Source organism: Lissotriton helveticus, chromosome 12 (assembly GCF_964261635.1).
Source record: "Lissotriton helveticus chromosome 12, aLisHel1.1, whole genome shotgun sequence".
Lineage (NCBI taxonomy): Eukaryota > Metazoa > Chordata > Amphibia > Caudata > Salamandridae > Lissotriton > Lissotriton helveticus.
Window position 1 is genome coordinate 50,783,782 of NC_136073.1, and position 16,963 is coordinate 50,800,744.

Consider the following 16,963-nt stretch of genomic DNA (forward strand, 5'->3'; position numbering starts at 1 on the left):
AAGCTAATGATTATATATCAAAGATCTCTGGGATGAGTGGCGACTCTGTACCTTAGCATACATAGATGGACATTCTACATCTTAGCTGATGTGGTAATTTTGCATCAGGACCTTCGGTCCGTGTGTGTTTTTTAGAACTCTTGTCCTTAGTTATCTGACTAGACATGTGTGCTCACAAACAGCAGCTACATGCTCATATTATGTCTGGGTACTAGTGTCTGTCCAGAGAGAATAACAATGGACATTGTTGTTTGACCTTGTCCATGGTGTTCAAACTAAATCCTAGGAAAAGGACAGAACACAAAAACATATGCAGGTTCTTTGTGAAAATACAATGTGGTGCAAAAGCAAACATGCTTATGTAGTAACATGTGCCACAGAAATGCGACCTTCAATGTATACTACTAGGCTAACATAGGGAAAATAACAATGGACCATGCAAGAGTCAAATGGGGGCTAAGAAAAAGGGGGTCCCAAAATGTGTTTTCCCCATGCAGTATCCTATAGGGATTTCAAGCATAAATGTAGCCCAAACTGCTGAACGGAGCTGCACAAAATTGGACAGAAAGCTACATCTTGTTCCAGAAAGAATACTTTTTATAATTTGGTGTAAATCTGTCTTCTAGATTTGGAGTTATTGAGGAAAACAAAATATAGATATCTGGGCGGAGCCTAAGCACAGATCTCATGGTGAGATCTGATAGGCTGCCAACAGTTCAACCAGGAAGTGTTGGCCACCATCTTGGGACTCTACGATCAGCCTCAGGTATCCCATCACCCAGACCCCGGGTGTGCAATTGAAAGGCAGGGGTCTATGCAGCCCCCTTCCTGGATTAATGGCCCTTGGGACAACCTCCCCCAGTGCTCTGATTCTGCTATGCCATGGGGTGTTTACCCTGGGGACATAGCAGGTTCCCTGCCCGCACTAGGCACAGAAACCTCTGTTTTCTCTCACTTGGTAGGAGAAATTCAAAGCTCGCCAAGCGAGAGCAAATGGTAAGTCCACTCCCAGTGGGCGAAAGCAGGAAAAATTTTCCCACCCGCTGGGAGCAAACATTTCATCTGTTTCCCTGCCCGCTGTGAAGCAGGTAGGGAAACAGATGAAATATTGCTCCTGTCTGCAGGGAGCAGCATTTTCTGATGTTTCATTTGTCCAGGAGAAATTCCTGTTTCTGCTGGAGGTGGGGAGCCAGCAGGGATCGCAGGGGCACTGGGGTCTCCCTGCAGCCGCCAACAAGAATATGGTGGGTGCCCTGAGTGGTCATAAGGGCACTCATCCTTAGTTGGCTGGGCCCTGGGGGATGGGGTTCCTGGGCCTATTGGGCTGTTTGGCCCTCTTCCCCTTTATAGCATGTGCCCCAATTGAGGCAACACTTCTGCAAATGATCCTAACTTCTTATGCTTAGTACAGGCAAAACAGGTGTGTTTTCTTAGCAATTCTACACTGAAAAACAATCTAAAATCATTGATGAAGGTGAAGCACATTCTGGTACCAACTATTCGGTGGGAAGGTTATGGCAACAATGGTTGGAACATTCCACACTGTCTGCAGTGAAGCAAAAGCTTTATCTCTTATCTGAAGACATACATTTATCACATTTTCTTTCAGGTCCCAAATATACAAGTTCTAAAAGATCAATCAATCAATCAATGACACTTGTAAAGCGCGCTACATACCCGTAGGGTCTCAAGGCGCTGGGGGGGGGCCGCTACTGCTCGAACAGCCAGGTCTTCAGCTTCCTCCTGAAGGAGAGGTGGTCTTGGGTCAGGCGCAGGTCGGTCGGGAGGGAGTTCCAGGTCTTGGCAGCCAGGTAGGAGAAGGACCTTCCTCCTGTAGTCGCTCTTCGGATGCGGGGGACGGCGGCGAGGGCGTGGTTGGCTGATCGGAGGTGGCGTTTGGGAGCGTAGAAGTTGACTCGGCTGTTGAGGTAGCTCGGGCCTTGGTCGTGTAGGGCTTTGTGTGCGTGGGTGAGGAGGCGGAAGGTGATTCTTTTGCTGACGGGGAGCCAGTGAAGGTCTCTGAGATGTCCGGAGATGTGACTGGTTCGTGGGATGTCGAGGATGAGTCTGGCTGAGGCGTTCTGGATCCGCTGGAGTCTCTTCTGGAGCTTGGCGGTGGTACCGGCGTAGAGGGCGTTGCCGTAGTCCAGTCGGCTGGTGACGAGGGCCTGGGTGACGGTCCTCCTGGTCTCAGTGGGGATCCACCAGAAGATCTTCCGTAGCATGCGTAGGGTGTTGAAGCACGCCGAGGAGACGTTGTTGACTTGCCTGGTCATGGAGAGGGAGGAGTCCAGGATGAAGCCCAGGTTGCGTGCATGGTCTGTTGGTTTGGGTGCAGTGCCCAGGGCGGGAGGCCACCAGGAGTCGTCCCAGGCGGAGGGTGAGGGTCCCAGGATGAGGACCTCCGTCTTGTCCGAGTTCAGTTTTAGGCGGCTGGTCGTCATCCACTCGGCTACCTCCTTCATCCCTTCGTGTAGGTTGGCTCTGGCGGCGGCGGGGTCGTTGGTCAGGGAGAGGATCAGCTGGGTGTCGTCGGCGTAGGAGATTATGCTGAGGTTGTGTTTGCGTACGATGGCCGCGAGGGGGCTCATGTAGATGTTGAAGAGGGTGGGGCTCAGAGATGATCCTTGAGGGACGCCGCAGATGACTTCGGAGGCCTCTGACTTGTACGGTGGTAGGCGGACTCTCTGTGTTCTTCCGTCGAGGAAGGAGATGATCCATTCCAGCGCCTTGTCCTGGATTCCGATGTTGCTGAGGCGCCGTACTAGGGTGCGGTGGCAGACCGTGTCGAATGCCGCGGAGAGGTCTAGGAGGATGAGGGCCGCTGTTTCTCCATTGTCCATCAGGGCTCGGATGTCATCGGTGGCGGCGATGAGGGCGGTCTCGGTGCTGTGGTTGGCTCGGAAGCCGGACTGTGAGGGGTCGAGGGATCCGTTCGTCTCGAGGAAGGCGGCCATCTGCTTGTTGACGGTCTTCTCGATGACTTTGGCTGGAAACGGGAGGAGCGAGATGGGGCGGTAGTTCTTGAGGTCGGTGGGGTCCGCTGTTGGTTTCTTGAGTAGAGCGCTGAGTTCGGCGTGTTTCCAGCTCTCAGGGAAGATGCTGGTGTCGAAGGATGTGTTGATGATGTCTCGCAGGTGGGGTGCGATGACAGCGTCGGCCTTGTTGAAGACGTGGTGAGGGCAGGGGTCGGTCGGAGATCCGGAGTGGATGGAGTTCATCGTGCGGATGGTGTCTTCGGTGCTGATCGGGGTCCAGGCGTGGAGGGTGGTAGTGGGGGGTGGTTGTTCGGTCATGGTGTGCGTTGGTTGGTTGTTGAAGCTGTTGTGTATGTCCGCGATCTTGTTGTGGAAGTATGAGGCGAGGGAGTTGCAGAGGTCTTTCGATGGGGTGATGTCGTTGTTTCCTGCGCTGGGGTTGGAGAGCTCTTTCACGATGTTGAAGAGTTCCTTGTTGTTGTGTGCGTTGTTGTCCAGCCTGTCCTTGAATGCTGTTTTCTTGGCGGCGCGGATCAGCTGGTGGTGTTTCCGGGTGGCAAGCTTGAAGGAGGTCCTGTTGTCCGGTGTCGGATCCCTTCTCCAGACTTTCTCGAGGGCTCGGCAGTTCTTCTTGGAGCTCTTGAGTTCGTCGGTGAACCAAGGGGCCTTCTTGCTGCCGGGTCTGCTGGGCGGGGTCCTCAGTGGGGCGAGTTCGTCCGCGCAGTTGCTGATCCACTTCGTGAGGTTGTCGGCGGCCTGGCTGGGGTCTGCTGAGCTGGCAGGAGGGTGCTGGCTCAGGGAGGTGGCGAGCTGGTCTGCTGTGATCTTGTTCCAGCTTCTGCGGGCGGCCTGTTGTTGGTGGTGGTGGGTCGTCGTTCTCTTGAAGGTGAAGTGGACGCAGCTGTGGTCCGTCCATTGAAGTTCTGTGGCGTGGCTGAAGTCGATGTCTGTGCTGGAGGAGAAGACTGCATCGAGTGTGTGTCCGGCGAGGTGGGTGGGGGTGGACACCAGTTGCTTGAGTCCCAGGTTGGCGAGGTTGTCGAGCAGGGTGCTGGTGTTGCGGTCGTTGTTGTTCTCCAGATGGAAGTTGAGGTCTCCCAGGAGGATGTAGTCTGCGGAGGGGAGGGCATGCGGGCTGACGAAGTCGGCGATGTCCTCGCTGAATTGTGTGCGTGGTCCAGGGGGTCGGTAGATCAGGGTGCCTCTGAGGGTGGTGTTCGGGTTGGTGTGGATCTGGAAATGCAGGTGTTCTGCGCTGGTCAGGGTGTTGTCGGTGCTGGTCGTGAGACGGATGGTGTTCCTGTGGATGATGGCGATGCCTCCTCCCATCTGGTTGGCGTTTCGGTCCCTCCGGACGATCTTGTAGCCCTCTGGGATGGCGATGGCGATGTCGGGCGCTGAGGAGGCGTTCATCCAGGTCTCCGTGAGGAAGGCAACGTCAGGGGCTGTGGCGTCTAGGAGGTTCCAGAGTTCGATGGCGTGTCTGTGGACGGAGCGGGTGTTGAGCAGGATGCACTTGAGGTGGGTGCTGCTGGTGTTCGACTTGGCGGGTGCTGGTGCGAGGCTGGTCCGGATGCAGGAGAACTTGCAGGCGTGGCAGCTGAAAGGTCCGTGGGTACGTCGTGGAGTGGCTTGATGGCATTCTGGGAGTCGGCCGGTGTTGAGAGCGGTGAGGGTGGCGGCGGAGTACGTCAGGCGGGTCGGTCGGGCTCTTTGGGGGCCAGGGGTCCTGGCACTGGGTGCGGTCCAGGCGCGGACGGGCGCAGACGGGCTTACCTTTGGCGCGCCTTCGGCGCACAATCGGCGCACCCGCTGCGCGTGACCGCTGCGCGTTCGCACGGTCGCCATTTAAGGCGAAGTGCGCGGGTGGGCGGAGCAGCTGGGAGGCGGGAGCGGGGAGGGAAACAGAAGAGAAAAGGGGCGGGGCTAATGGCGGTGGCGGGAAGCGGGAGCGGAGGGCGGCGAGGTAGGCGGGGAAGCAGGAAGGAGACAGGCACAATGTACAGAGGAGTTCAAAACACGACGAGAAAACGGCACATACAAAAAAACAGGCAACAATTCAAGTCAAAAACGGGGGAAAAAACAGTAAGCACACGATCTTGGGCACAGGAAGAAACAAGCACAAATTACTGACAAAAACGGGCGAAAACCAAAGGAGAGCGCTCAGGGCGGCAGCGAGGCCGGCGCTGAGGCAGAGGCAGGCACTGGGGGCACACGCAGCAGCTGGTGGCCGTGCGGCGCGGGAGTGTCCCACAAGTGGGTCACACTCACCTGCGTCGCACGGTCGCCATTTAAGGCCAAGTGCGCGGGTGGGCGGAGCAGCTGGGAGGCGGGAGCGGGGAGGGAAACAGAAGAGAAAAGGGGCGGGGCTAATGGCGGTGGCGGGAAGCGGGAGCGGAGGGCGGCGAGGTAGGCGGGGAAGCAGGAAGGAGACAGGCACAATGTACAGAGGAGTTCAAAACACGACGAGAAAACGGCACATACAAAAAAACAGGCAACAATTCAAGTCAAAAACGGGGGAAAAAACAGTAAGCACACGATCTTGGGCACAGGAAGAAACAAGCACAAATTACTGACAAAAACGGGCGAAAACCAAAGGAGAGCGCTCAGGGCGGCAGCGAGGCCGGCGCTGAGGCAGAGGCAGGCACTGGGGGCACACGCAGCAGCTGGTGGCCGTGCGGCGCGGGGGTGTGTATGCTACATATAATGACATTTGGAAATTATACCAGATGGAAGCTGCTGCATATTTGAGACACCGGACCAAGATAATTAGAATAAAGTGCTTTCATGCTGTGGATAATAGTACTAATACATTGCCATCTCGTATTTACAATTTAGACAACATTGTGTCGTCTGTTATTGATATTGTGCAGAGTGACATGTCAACACTGCATCATGGGCAAAGTAAATTTGGATCTATTATGCAGTGTAGCTGGACACTGCAAACACTTAAAAATGGTTGTGTTCCATGGCATTACTTGAATTGTAGCGATATATTTCACCTTTTAATTGAACATGCAAACAACAATTGATGGCCATGAAAGATGCAATCTCCACAATGCTGCATTTAGAAAAATTAGAACAACTTCCATTCATGATAGCTGGAACTCCTTCAGCTGTGAGGTTAATACATGGAGTTATTTCTCTGCCTATCTCGACATTTCAATTCACAGCTTTCATTAAACATTTACCTGTGGGTAGATATAAACCCCTTGGGAGCAGCTCCATTCAAGAATTATGGTCACTTCCTTTTACATATCATTCTGAACTGAATGCGACCCTACTGTCGGACATTCACTTGTTTGTAAACATGTTAAAATTCATGGCGCATGTAATATTTCAGGAACAAACAAGGGCCTTGACTCTACTCAGTAAGGCTGAGCCAATATACGAGAAACCGAACCAAGAATCCAATACTGAAGATTATTAACCACTCATTCATGTGTGGGTACCATTGCTATTTTGTCAAAGGAACCCTGGAACATTAATTTCACAAGAATTTTATTGGTAACTCAAAGCTTTTGCTTATTTTTCTTGCTTATTTGCTTTTTATTTTTTTGAAAAATAGGCAAAAGCTTTGAGTTACCAATAAAATTCTTGTGAAATTAATGTTCCAGGGTTCCTTTGACAAAATAGCAATGGTACCCACACATGAATGAGTACTTAATAATCTTCAGTATTGGCTTCTTTTTTCGTTTTCTCGCATGTAATATTTCAGCACCCACTTTGGCATGGTATTTAAAAGGTATCCTGGTTTCTGCAATTTTTCCCCTTATTACGAAACTCTTTAACAAAACTTATTTAATGCTTAGTGATCAAGATTTTTCGTTATGTGAGCTCGGGTTCTGTATGTTTTATCTGTTTCCCAGATAGTCGCTTGTTCCACCAATGCCTTGTTTCCCCCTCTGCATGGGTCATAGATAGCTCGTTGTGGCTTTCCATTCTAATTTTGAAGGCAGACTTCAACAAGCTAAGCAAACCCAAGCATTATTGTTCCAACAAGAAGCAGCTCTTGCATCTGCGTGCGAAACCTTTGAATTGCAGGTGGCTAGAACTTCAAGTGAAATGCAGATATTGTTGAATACAAACCTTCCCCTGCATTTCGTAGAGTTGGTGCATCACATTTTTTATGTCTCCAGTGCGACCGGCCTTGTCCACTTTTTTAAGATTGTAGGCTTTGGCCTTGGTAGTTCATTTTAAACCATCTTTGGAGTAATCCTGACTTTTATCCACATCTTTTTTTCCAGTGTATTCAGATGATTCCCATTGTTGTTATTCCTCATTTGAGGCATTCTCATCCTGTTTCTGCTTTTTCTGCAATGGATGTTTCCTTTGCAGGTTTTCTGGAACTAGAACCACTTCAACACTACCATGAACGCATAAGTCAAATCTTTGGAAATGTCTACTGCAAGAATTGGATCTTTATTGGTCCTTGACAATCGGGCCTGCCTGGTTTACCTGCATGCAACCAGTGTTCCACTGTCTCTGGTGCCCCTTTGAATGGGCACTGGTTACATTGCCAGGCTTTGCAGATGCCCGCTGCCTCAGATATTGCAGTGCTGGAGGGTCCCTAAGTAACCCATTTTTGGAACTGTCTTTTAGGTTTGTGATTCCTACACAATGGGAGGTTTGAACCACTCACCTTCGAGGAACCATGTGCATTGGTACATAGGTCACAGGAAACAGGCTCTACTAACACAGTTACAGATTGGCCGGTGACTGACTCGACATCAGCTGAGACCAAAGATCATGTTTGCTCTTTGGAAGTTGGGACTTGGGCTGTTAACCAATCATCGCATGCAGTTTGACTCCTTCATGGAGTCCTTAGCCTTTGAGTTGGTGATTGACACAATGAATTCCTCCAAAATGCCATGATTTGACTATTTTTCAAAATTGTCATTGCAGTTGCCATTTTCAGTGTATCTTATTTTCAAACAGTGCTTTGAATTGTGTTACCTTCTAATTACAATGATTGGAGTTAGTACTTTATTTCATGGTGTTATCCTGACCAAAGGGAGGGTGTCCTGTGTTTCTTGCATGGCCCACTATCGTTTTCCCTATGTTAGCCTAGTTGTACATGTTGTAGGCTGCAACATGTTGCACTGGTTACTACATAAGCATGTTTGCTTTTGTGCCACATTATCTTTTTACCAGAACCTGCATATGTTTTTGTGTTCTGTTCTTTTCCTGGGATTTAGTCTGACCACCATGGACAAGGTCAAAGAACAATGCTCCTTGTTATTCCCTCTGGTCTGACACTAGCACCTAGACATGACATGAGAATGCAGATCATGTTTGTGAGCACACATGTCTTGTCATATAACTAAGGATGAGAGTTCTAAAAAACACACATTTAGTGAAGGTCCTGAGGCAAGATTACCACATCAGCTGAGATGGAGAATGTCCATCTATGTATGCTAGATTACGGGGTCTGCCACTCGTCCCAGATATCTTAGGCTAATCTGCCTTATAATGTGATAGAGCTTTTTATAGTTTATGGTTTGTTAACAACACTAACAATATTTTTGCTATCCATTTGTTTTCTAATTTTTGGGGAAAATACTGCATCTTCGAGCCGGATAATTTAAATAAATATTCAAAACTTCATCCTTGTCTCTTGTTTATCTTATTGTGGACAACTACCAGTAAGAGAGGGAAAAGATCGCCCTGTTACCGCGATCCCTGAGGGGATTGAGAGTGTTGTGTTCTGGGGTGCCAACTCACTTGTTTCTCTAGAAAGCTTCAGAGGGCAAGTGAGGCACTATAGCTAATTGGATTCGGGCTTATAAATATTGAGGTAGTCTGGTGACATGCTGATGCTCTATGCTCCCAAGTAAAGTTCTGTTCCTGAACAGAATCCGTGCAAAATGATGAATCACCCTGAAACTTTCATAACAACAGCTGAAATGATTGGCAAAATAGTTTTGAAAATTTTGTGAAGTTTCCTTAAACAGTGCCAACGTTCTTAGTAATATAAAAAATAATCTGTCTATGGAAACTAGGTCCTAACTATAACTGGCAATATCTATCTATCTATCTGTCTATCTATCTATCTATCTATCTATCTATCTATCTATCTATCTATCTATCTATCTATCTATCTATCTATCTATCTATCTATCTATCTATCTATCTATCTATCTATCTATCTATCTATCTATCTATCTATCTATCTATCTATCTATCTATCTATCTATCTATCTATCTATCTATCTATCTATCTATCTGTCTGTCTATCTATCTATCTATCTATCTATCTATCTATCTATCTATCTATCTATCTATCTATCTATAAATACTTATGTACATATATGTATCAAAAATATATATATGTGTATATATATATATATATATATATATATATATATATATACTTGTATTTATTTTGAATTTTTACACAATTTTTTATACACAGGGTGTTTTAATAAGAGTTATCTATTAATGATTATACTTGCTTGGATTATCTAATGCTATTATCATGAATTTTAATTTAAGCAAAATGTGGTTTTAACCCAATTGTTGAAAATATGGAGATAAGGCAAATTTGTTTACAAGTTGGTTTTTCATGCACATTGTCACTTTTTCTTCCTCTGGACAAAACATAGGTCATAATTAATCTTTTGCACTTTTAGGACATGCATTGTTTGCACTTTAAAAATAGCACTTTAAGATCTGACCCACCCATCAGTTTGATCTCATTGAACAATCTATAAATTCTAACTATTTAAAGATGGAAACTTTTTTAACATACTCCCCCCCCCTTTTTTCTTGTTCCCCTCTAGATACAAATATTTGATGGATTTATCCAGAGACTGCAGATGAAAACTTGTATATTCAAGTGATCCTATTTCTGATGCAAATGTATTTATACGGACATATAGACATTTTAGTTATACTTTGAATGTGTCTTTTATTTCCATGATCATGTGACACATGGAGGGGGTGGTGAAGGCTGGGTGTAATGTGCACTATAAAAATGGAAATGTACAAACAAAAATTGCATGTGAACAAGGGCTCTGGGAGCCCGAAACGCGTTATGCACTCTCGCACAACTTGAGCAAATAAAAGAAGAAACTTAACATCTGGTCCTGTGGTCTGTCTCCTGGTTTTTCGTGTCTGGATGCAAGGAGTTTTTTCGTGGATATATATATATATATATATATATATATATATATATATACATATACATATATATATGTATATATATATATATATATATATATATATATATATATATATATACATACATATATATATAAATATAAAAATATATATATATATATATATATATATATATAAATATAAATATATATATATATATATATATATATATATATATATATATATATATATATATATATATATCCAAGATGCTGCTTGAAAAGAATCGGATGCCGCACGTTGTCCTCCAGCATACAACGAAGAAGCAGACACAAACCCAGAGTAAGTGCAAAGAGTAGCGTTTATTCTCTCGCTAGTCAGCCATAACGCGTTTCACCACAGGAGTGGCTTGATCACATGACAACGTTCAAACATTGAATGGACCATTAAGACAGCTAGCACCAAAGGCACGTGACTAAATTAGTGATAGACATAAAAGAAAAACAGTGAAATACTACTGAAAGTCTTCCTTCGAAAAAAGGGAGCAAATAATGTATACAATATACAAATGCTAAACTCACAAGAAAAACCTGAAAATAGTGAGGACATTGACATACACCATCTAATAAGTATTTTCAGCGATCATACGCAAAAAGGCGAGTACACCTAAATAATTTTATGTTCTTGACCAACGCTGTTTCCAAATAATATAAGAAAAAGCGAAAGAACCTATAAATAAACTCTGCAGGTCAAATGTAATTACATAAATGATTTCCCAAGAAAAATACAACGTATTATTTGACTTAGGTTCAAATGTATAGAAAAATACTTCATAGTCATACAAAAATAGTTCTATGTAAAAAAACACTTATCATTTCATATATTTACACATAAGATTTTGCACAGGGTAAAAAACAATTGGTCATAACATAATTTCAGGCATAATGCCTAATGGTCATCAACATAGGTGTACTCCTGGGTATGCTAGTGGTCCCCCTTCAATTATTGATGGTTCCAAATTCATAAGAGCTAGTAATCGAAGGACAGTAAACAGTAAAGAAAGAGTGTCACTGTGTGCGTAAAGTGAAAAAGTGCTAAAGTTTAACAAACCTCGATGTGAGGATTTGGTGAATAAATTAAAAGAGGAGGGGCACTCTACAGGGACAGAGCCCTAGGACTATGTAGTTCAAATAACATATTTCAATGCCACTAAATAAACGTTGTAACCTAAAAAAAAAGTAAGGCTAAATCAGTACACAATGAATTGCACAATGAAAGCAAGAAGGAGAAGGACACGGCGGACAGGTTCTCTGTACAGCTTTTCTAAGGGTTACACTAAAAATGTTAACATTCATAAGCATGTGTGTAAATCCTCGGTGTTGTTTAACCCCCCAGGACTTTTGCTGTTGAAGTTCAGGATATACCTCGTCTCCAACTTGCGCATTAGGTGCTCACGATCACCTCCCTGTTTGGTTTTAGGAATTGTGTCGATGACATAATACTTGAGATCCATTAGATTGTTGTTATGGATCTCCCGAAAATGTCTCGCCACAGGGTAGGTGGGGTCAGAGTTGGTGATGGCCCTGATGTGCTGCAATGTTCTATTGCTGGCCGGTAGCTTGGTACTTCCCACGTACCGTAGGGGACAAGTACATTCTAAGATGTAAATAGCATACTCGGTTTTGCAATGGAGGGATTTGGAGATTTTGATCTCCTTGCTGCTAAAGGCAGTACGGTAACTAGTTTTGTTAATACCGTAAGTACAGGCTTTACACGAATGACACTTAGTGAATCCCCGTGAACTTTTCAACCAATCTTTTGAAGTAATCACCTCAGGACAGTTAGATACCAGGCTGTTATGAAGGGAAATAGCCCTTTTATAGGTGATACTGGGTCTGGTAGGCATAGCTTGACCTATGATGGGGTCAGAACAAATTAAAGCCCAATTCTGATTAATAATTTTATTTATAGCACTTTTTTGAGCACTATAGGGCACAATGAGTCTGACCGAGCTGGAGTCTGATGCTTGACTGGATTCAGTTATAGGCAATTTGTTTGCTTTGGATGTAAGGAGAAAATTCCTTTCCTGATTTGCAGTTTTGTTGATGGCTGTTTGAATAATATGAATAGGATAACCTCGGGCGAGGAATCTATCCCTACATTCATTTTGTGCCATCTTCAAATCTGATGGATTACTGCAAATCCGTTTAATTCGCAGCATTTCCCCATAGGGGATGCTGCGAATGAGATGTTTAGGATGAAAGCTGGTGTAATGCAAGATGGAATTGCCAGCTGTCTCCTTTCGGTATAGTTTAGTTTCCAGTATATTGTTATGGATGTATATTTCTATGTCTAGAAAGTGAATGTTGGTATTGCTCATGGTACAGGTGAAGTTTAAATTAATGTTATTGGTGTTCAAGAGGTCAACCCACTCCTGGGCCTCTTCCCTACTACCATTCCAGACAAAGATAAGGTCATCAATATACCTGTAATACATTTTGACATGATTATTGTAAAGATCGCCTAGAGTCCCTTTTAGGACCAGCTCCTCCCACCAGCCCATAAAAATACAGGCGTAGCTGGGGGAGAAGCTGGCTCCCATTGCCACCCCCCTCATTTGTTGATAGAAAGTTTGGTTAAAGGTGAACATGTTATGATGTAGACAAAAGGTCACCATATCTAGCAGCATTTTATTATGCTCCGGGTAGGTGGGTCTATTTTTGGAAAAGAAGTAACTCAAGGCTCTTAGACCATCTTTGTGGTCAATACAGGTATATAGGGATGATACATCCAAAGTCAGCAATAGATATCCAGGGTCCCAAACAAAGTTCTGGATTTTGCCAAGGAAATCACTGGTATCTCTCAAATAGGAAGGCAATCCAGTTACACAATCCTGTAAAAAAAAGTCAATGTAGTTTGAGGTGTGTTCTAACAAACTGTTCCTACCGGAAATGATGGGCCTCCCGGGGGGGTGCACAGCGTCCTTGTGAACTTTAGGAATAAAGTAGATGTTAGGAATAACCGGGTAGTCTTTTTTCATATACAAATGTTCATCTTTAGTGATTAAGCCAGCACTCTTCCAGGCCAAAAGTTTCGAATAAAAGAAGAAACTTAACATCTGGTCCTGTGGTCTGTCTCCTGGTTTTTCGTGTCTGGATGCAAGGAGTTTTTTCGTGGATATATATATATATATATGAAAAACAAATTGCCCTTCAGCAGCGGGAGGGCACTCAACGGCGCTCTCTGTCAGTGTCAGCCTCGCTGCAGCTCGCCTCTCTGTGCCCCTTAAATTCATGAGTAAAGCCGACGCGTTTCGAGGCATTGCGCCTCTTCTTCTTAGGCAGACTTCAGAAACACTGTGGGCTCACCATTTTTTACTTTATTTTATATCATCGCATTCAATAGTGGGCGTGGCAACATTGAGCCCAATGGTATGCTGGGACTTATAGTCCAAATGGTGAGTACTAGTAACTGACCTTTAGTGGGTACAAAGTTTCAAAAGTCAAATTCAGTCCGTTTGTTCCTTAGTAGGACGGGATACAGAGATGCAGGCTTCTTATATACATATACATATATATATATGTATATATATATATATATATATATATATATATATATATATATATATATATATATATATATATATATATATATATATATATATAAATATACTCAAACTATATATATATATATATATATATATATATATACATACATATATATATATATATATAAATATAAATATATATATATATATACATATATATATATATATATATATATATATATATATATATATATATATATATATATATATATATATATATATATATATATATATACACACATATAGTCACTGAACAAAACAAAGATTACAGGAACGTTATAGTTAGGGAATAGACTTAAAAAAACTTTAGGAATTCACTGAAAATTGCTAAGGTTATGGGGACATTATACTCATATAAAACCAATGAAATTTAGCAGTTGAGTATAGTTTGTGTACTATTAAAGTTTGATATTATTTGTAGCACATACAATGTGAGTGGCTGTGTGACTCTATGTATCCATGTGTGAGAAGGTATCTGAGAGTCTCTATGGGTATGTGAATAGGTGCATGGGTAAGTGAGTGGCTTTGTGAGTGGCTGTATCAATGAATAAGTCACCATGTATGTAGGGTGTTTGGGTATGTGTGTGGGTATGCCAGTGGTATATGTGTGGGTGAATGGGTGTGAGAGGCTATATTGTTGCGTGATGCTGTGTGTGGCTGCTTAGGTACACAAGTGGTATGTGGGTGAGTGCATGTGGTGTGTGAGTGACTGCATAAGTGAGTGAGTGAATGTGATAGTAGCTGTATGGGCGTCCGCTTGTGTCAGTTACTGTATAGGTGAGTGAGTACATGTGTTAGTATCTGCATGACTAAGTGAGAGGGTATGTGAGTAGCTGTATGGGTGAGTGAGTGGCTGTATGACTGACCATATGGATGAGTGAGTAGGTGTGTGAATACCTGTATAGATGACTGACTCAGCGTGTGAGTGGCAGCATGGGTGTATGATTAAATGTATCAGTGTCTGTCTTTATAACTGGATGTATTAGTAACAATTTGGTGAGTTAGTGGGTTCTTTTGGGGAGATCGCTGCCAACACTTCCTGGCTGTAGTGTTGGCAGTCAATCAGAGCTCTGCATTTCCCTGCATGAGCTAATTATTATTCGTGAAGTCACTGCAAACGCAGATAAACAAATTTGAATTTCTGTAAATTTCTCACCAGCTACTGAATGAATTTACACCAGATAACTGAAAGCGTGATCCCTGAACCAAAATCTACCTTTCTGCCAAATTCAGTGTGACGGCACAGCTCTGAGAGTGTATGGCCCAGAAAGGTATGGGCTCGGTGAAAGGAGAGGAAAGAGGGCACGCTCTGAGTGCTTACAGCCCTGAGAAGGCAAAGCACAGAGAAAAATAGGATTACAAAGGTCAGATCCTGGACGGAAAATCTCAGTTAGGGCTTGGTCTCAGAGAGGGTATGGTTTAGAGAGGAAAGTGAGTTGAAATGGCTGGGTTGATGCAAAAGGAGTGGCCCTAGTCAGTAGGTGAGGGGTCAAGGGGCTGACTTTGATCAGTGCCTCTTTATTCCCCTTTATTTATTTTTCCAATCCATCTATACAATTGTCCCTTACTCATGACAATGTGATTCTTCCTTCATTTTGTTTCAGGTCCAGTTGGAAGTGCTCTCAGTGTGCAGTATGGGGAACGAGTGGTGGTGATGGCCGGAGGGGTCCTCAGCTTCCTGGGTATTCTGTTGGCTTCCTTTGCAAACTCAGTGCTGCACCTCTACCTCACCTTGGGAGTCTTGTCAGGTGAGAGACAAGCCCTGAGAATGGAGCGTGGGCTATGGCATTGCAGGAATATATGAGTAGTGGGAGAGTGATATTTGTATATTTAATGTATTTGTATGTCATATTTCAATTGTGCAAACCTATCCAAAAGCAGCAAAGCACTGTACAGGGTGTAAGGCAAGCATAACCTCAATAAGGGATAGGAGAGACAGCTGGTGTGTGGACGGTTAATGCAATGTGATGTAGTGTTCTTTCAAGAGGTGAGACTTCAACTTTTTCCTAAAATGGAGCAGAGCACCCTGATAGAAAAGGGGATGTTGTTCCAGATCATGGGTGCATGGAAAAAGCCTAATGCTTTGTTTTGTCTTGTATTTTTCATGCGTCTTAGTCTGCAGTCTCATTGCGTCCTGTGAGAACTATTAGAGATAGGGAGCTTTTCTGCAAGATTATTTATAGTGTGGTGATGGACCTGTAGGTGTGAGGGAGTGACATATGGTAAAGAGACCATAGGATGTAGACTTGGAAGAAATGTGGAACAAATGAGTGCATAGACTAAGGCTGCAGCAACTGTTGGGATTGTGGGAGAAGATACAATAGGGGTTATAAGTGTGGAAGGGTTGGGGAAAAACAGGTATATGAACTGTGGAAGTTATTGGGCTGCGCTGCATGATAAGGAGCAGGAAAAGACTGTATTGAACAATAAGGCGCATTCCTGTCTTTTCTTTGAGCTGGTCCACAATGTGCTGCCGTGCTTCAATGCAAGCACCCTTGCACTATGGTGCACCGTGGTGCAAGGGTATCTGCGTTGTAAGCAGGATTGTTTTCGAGCAGAAAGGGACACCTCCATGCTCAAAAACAATCCTCGGAGGCATTTTCTTCTTTGTATGTGTGCTGCAGAATGTAGCACACACGAAAGAGGAAAAAAGCGAGGAGAAATAAAGATATTTATCCTTGTTATGCCTCACCCGGGGAGGCGTGCAATTAGACACATTCTAGGTCTACCGGTAATGGAAAATACGGGAATGCGATTAAACCAAGGTTGGATGAGGGGGAACACCTGCACTGAACCAATGGAACGCCTCTCTCGGGCAGAGTAACACAACACAGCAATTTGCTTTGCATTGCTTTTCTCTAGATTTATTAAGCCACTTGGGTCCATGCAAGTTGGACTTACGTGGCTTGATCAATCTTACTTAGTAGTTGTGTCACCCTTGTGCCCTGTTGCGAGGCGCAAAGGCGACTCAACTTCGTGATCAATATGCCCATGAACTTCTAGAAAAATAGACAAAAAAATGTCATTAGGTGGGTAGATCCACTGCAGAAGGGTTCAGCAACCAGATAAAGCAAGAGGTTACCTTCCAGATATGGATAGATAATGGGCCTTCCGCTGGACACCATGTTGGTGTACTCAGGCATAAAGCCAAAAAGCAAATAAACACTGACAGATTCCCCACTGACTTTATGTATAGGAATTTCCTCTCTCATAGAACATACTATACCAGGGAAAAACTATGAGAGAAGGAATAGGTCAAACGAGGTGAAACCGTGTC

General features: G+C 44.2%; 1 protein-coding gene across 1 annotated transcript in view; it reads left to right on the forward strand.

Annotated features, from left to right (window-relative positions):
* Positions 1–16,963, forward strand: part of LOC144798741 (monocarboxylate transporter 13-like) — a 148,971-nt gene that overhangs the window by 85,065 nt on the left and 46,943 nt on the right. Inside the window, exon 2 of the mRNA XM_078669763.1 lies at positions 15,291–15,434. Within this exon, the coding sequence (XP_078525889.1) occupies positions 15,291–15,434 (144 nt within the window). The remainder of the gene's footprint in view (positions 1–15,290; positions 15,435–16,963) is intronic.